The 3,623-nt window shown below is 42.3% G+C and overlaps 1 protein-coding gene across 2 annotated transcripts; it reads right to left on the bottom strand.

The window, feature by feature from the left end:
• Positions 1 to 664: 664 nt before the first annotated feature.
• nkx2.2a (NK2 homeobox 2a) lies at positions 665 to 2,145 on the bottom strand (the record flags this gene model as incomplete). Of its 2 annotated transcripts, none has more annotated exons than XM_083924757.1 (2): positions 665 to 1,242; positions 1,852 to 2,145. In XM_083924757.1, 2 exons carry the CDS (start codon positions 2,114 to 2,116, stop codon positions 665 to 667), a joined length of 843 nt encoding a protein of 280 aa, XP_083780883.1. The 2 variants fall into 2 exon arrangements, with proteins under 2 accessions (XP_083780883.1, XP_083780882.1); XM_083924756.1 differs by having other exon boundaries at positions 665 to 1,218; positions 1,852 to 2,116.
• Between the last annotated feature and the right edge of the window lie 1,478 nt (positions 2,146 to 3,623).

The raw sequence follows: 3,623 nt of genomic DNA, 5'->3' as shown, positions 1-3,623 counted from the left end.
GATGTTTAGCCATCAACGCGCAGCTACACTGTTATTTACATATGTGATCTGACACGGCAGTCGTAACGTTTTGCCAAAAAGCACTCCCTCGTTGCCTTTAGAATGTGTAAATATACACATTTAACATATTATATATATATTTATATATATATTTGCCGATCTTCAGCTTTACACTCTCGAAAGATCTCTAGGTTGCAAACATTTGCCACAAAATATTTACAGGAAATAAAAACAAAAGGAAAATAGCTGCAAAGTTGCCAGTGTTTATTCATGGCCATAAATATTTTTCGGTCCATAAAAGAAGCAAGAAATTAAAATTTCTATAATTATAAAGTGGTTCGTACGTGCTGATAATAACACGAGGGACAAAAGGAAAAAAAGAGGAAAACATCTCTACAACCAACACACAACATACTTTACAAAAAAATTCACAAGAAGAGCATTGACATTCTTAATAAAATCTATAAGGGAGAGGTTCGGACCCAGTTCTCTTAACGAAAACATGTAAACACGGCGCACACATGAGCCCCGAATAAAAATGGTAGTATATATATGAGTCAAGCTGCAAAAATGAAAAGTCTTTTGTTTTTTGCGTTTTATTTTTTTCTTTGCTTTGTGGTGAAACTCCCTATCGTGCCTCCAAGCCAAGTCTCTATAATTTCTCTCACCAAGTCCACTGTTGCGTTTGCACCAAGTGATGTGCTGGGAACTGTGGCGTGGCCGCGGCGCTGTACTGCGCGTTATACTGCATGTGTTGGAGTGACTGGGCACTATAAGCCGAGAAGGGGATCCCGGCCTGAAAAGTGGCCGCCAAGTCCTGAGCTTTAAGAGTGTGACAAGGCTTTCCATCCCTGACTAAGACGGGCACGGCCACCCGTCTGGGAGAAGGGAGATGGGTCACTTCCATACCTTTCTCGGCCCGGGCTCTCTTCATCTTATACCGGTGGTTCTGGAACCAGATCTTCACTTGGGTCGGGGTGAGGCGGATCAGGCTGGCCAGGTGCTCCCTCTCCGGGGCGGACAGGTACCTCTGCTGCCTGAAGCGGCGCTCCAGCTCGTAGGTTTGCGCCTTGGAAAACAACACCCTCCTTTTCCGTTTCTTGCCGGAGTCGCTGCCGCCGCTGCTGGAAGTTTCCTTATCGTTGTCCGGCGATTCGTCGTCCGCGGACGGCTCCGGGGACTTGGCCGAGTCCTGAGAGCTGGCGGATAGACCGTGCACTGCGGCAAGAAACGGGAAAAACACTGTCAAAATGTTATGTTGTAAAGTTCCCAGAGACATGTATCATAAGTACAAGCCACATAATCACCAATCAAAACTTTGGGTGCGTTGGGAATTAAGTGTGCTTCTGCGTAACAAGAAACCATAAACCATAAACATGGCAGAATAATAAACACTGGGGCATTTTGGCTGATTTGAACTATTTGGTGTAATTTTGAAGTGGCAAAGCACACAAGAAAATATTCTTCAGCCCAAATCTCCACAAGCACAGCGAGTCAGTGAAGCATTAAAATGTGCATTGTCTGCCTGTAAATCCCCACAGAATGCAGTCTTATATTTCACACCGTGCTTACTCACAGCCTTCCTTGTTTTTTCCACGGTGCTTTATCTATCACATTCTTACAATGCAAAGTGCGTTGAGCCTAAACACTGCATGCATTTGTTGAGCTGTAAACGCCTCAAGATGAGCGTAGCAGTGCACGATGCATAAAGATGAATGCTGCACGCCACCCAAGGGCATCGTTAGGGTGGAATAGGAAGCTGCATGCCAATAATTATGGCTTAATAGAGCTTAAAAATATCACAGAAGTCATTATCAAGCAGATCAACAAGGATTCTCAGACTCTACTTACATGAATATTGAATACTGTCCGTAGTAGCAAGCCATCGTGTGTAAGGATTGTCACTACTGTCATAAAAGGGGTTCTTTAAAGGCAGATTTTGAACGTTTTCTAGAGGACTTTGCACCAAAACTCCAGTGTTTTTTGTCGTGGATGTGGTCTCCGATCCCTCCGTGTCTTCCTCCGCTCCGGTGATAGATCCTTCTTCGTCATTTGTGTCAGGAAGGTCCAAAATGTCCTTTACAGAAAAGCCCGTCTTTGTGTTGGTCAACGACATATTCTGGTGGGGGGGAAATATGCAGGGAAAAGTTGCTGCGCCCGCTTTTCGGACAATCCGCTGTTCAGAAAGAAAAAAAAGCAGAGGCGATGTTTCAGGAAAAATAGGATGAGTAAGAGTCGCTCTACGATGAAGTACAGTCAAAGCAGCCACTGTGAATAACCATTGCCTAAGCAAGTAGCAGTGGATTCGGTGCCTGTAAGTCCAGGAAGAATGCCAAAGTGGCTGAAGTGCTATATGTGGCTCATGGATACTGTGCTACTGCTGGGTGCTAGAGGGAAATAAGCCATTACCTTGTCCGATCAGTCCATATAAGGTTGGTCTCAACACATGAACCTGCAGTGAAAAAGCATTAAAACACGCGAAAGGTTGGCCACGTGTGGGCGGGTCTTAGGAGTCAAGTGGATGAAGACAGTGTTTGCAGATGTGAAATTGTGGGTTTTGGGGAGATCCGAGCCTCTACCATTGGTGCTTCAGAGCATGATGAGTGGTATAACGTGTCAATTAATTACAAAGACGGGGAGGGCCTTTTTACACCCTATTTACATACAAAGAACCTCCAAGTAGCTTTATACTCACAATACTTAAAAAGACCGTTTTAACAAATTGCTCCCACTGAAGCTTTTGCCTTTTCACTTTCTTCATCAATAAATTCATACATTAAAAACTACATTTTTGGTTTTTTTTTTTTAATGTTTTTTTATTTTAATTTCTAGCGATGGGGACCTCGGGGATGAGCGGCTATTGTTCAAATATTCGGGGATAATTTATGTAAAACTTTTGTGTCAATATTTTTGCCAGGGCTTAAGGACAAGAGGCTGTGTTGAAACTGAAGCAGGACTGTTTGTTTGAAAACGCTAAGCAAGTATTTAAGACAGTAGGCCTATCCAAGTGTGATACTGATAATGAGGACTATTAAGTCAATAATAACAACACCAGTAACAGCTATACCATCAATAATATTATGATCAATAATAATAATAATAATAATAATAATAATAACTATAATAGGCCTAATTATATTTATTAGGATGATCTTTGGGATAATAACATATATCTATAGCAGACATGTGCAGGCTTATAATAAAAATAAACAGTGCCTAAATCAGTATTTTCCACGTTTATGTATACATATTTCTGCATGCTTTATCATGCAATTATACTATTAAAAATGACTTATTTTCCTCAATAAATCTCCTCAGTTTCATCATGGCAGCGCATCCTAATATTTGTTTTCTGCGTGTGTGGAGCCCCCTCTAAAGTGCTCCATCTTGCTTTTTCTGTGGAAATCCGAGTACCATTGTTGGTTACTTTATTTTCCTCCCCTTCAAGACTTTCCCTTTCGTTCTCCTCCCTCTGCCTCCTATCCAGTATGTGATGTGGGTGACAATGTTTCACGTTTTTTAGCAAGTCCTCTGCGCATCCTGGGTGGTCGGACCCGGGCAAACACAAATACAAACCGATTGCTAAGCTGCAGACAATGGGGGAAATGTAGACAAATGTCCGG

This window comes from Echiichthys vipera (assembly GCF_963691815.1).
Source record: "Echiichthys vipera genome assembly, chromosome: 12".
Classification (NCBI taxonomy): domain Eukaryota; kingdom Metazoa; phylum Chordata; class Actinopteri; order Perciformes; family Trachinidae; genus Echiichthys; species Echiichthys vipera.
Note: the sequence above shows the minus strand (reverse complement) of the source record. Positions and strands in the feature narration are given on the sequence as shown.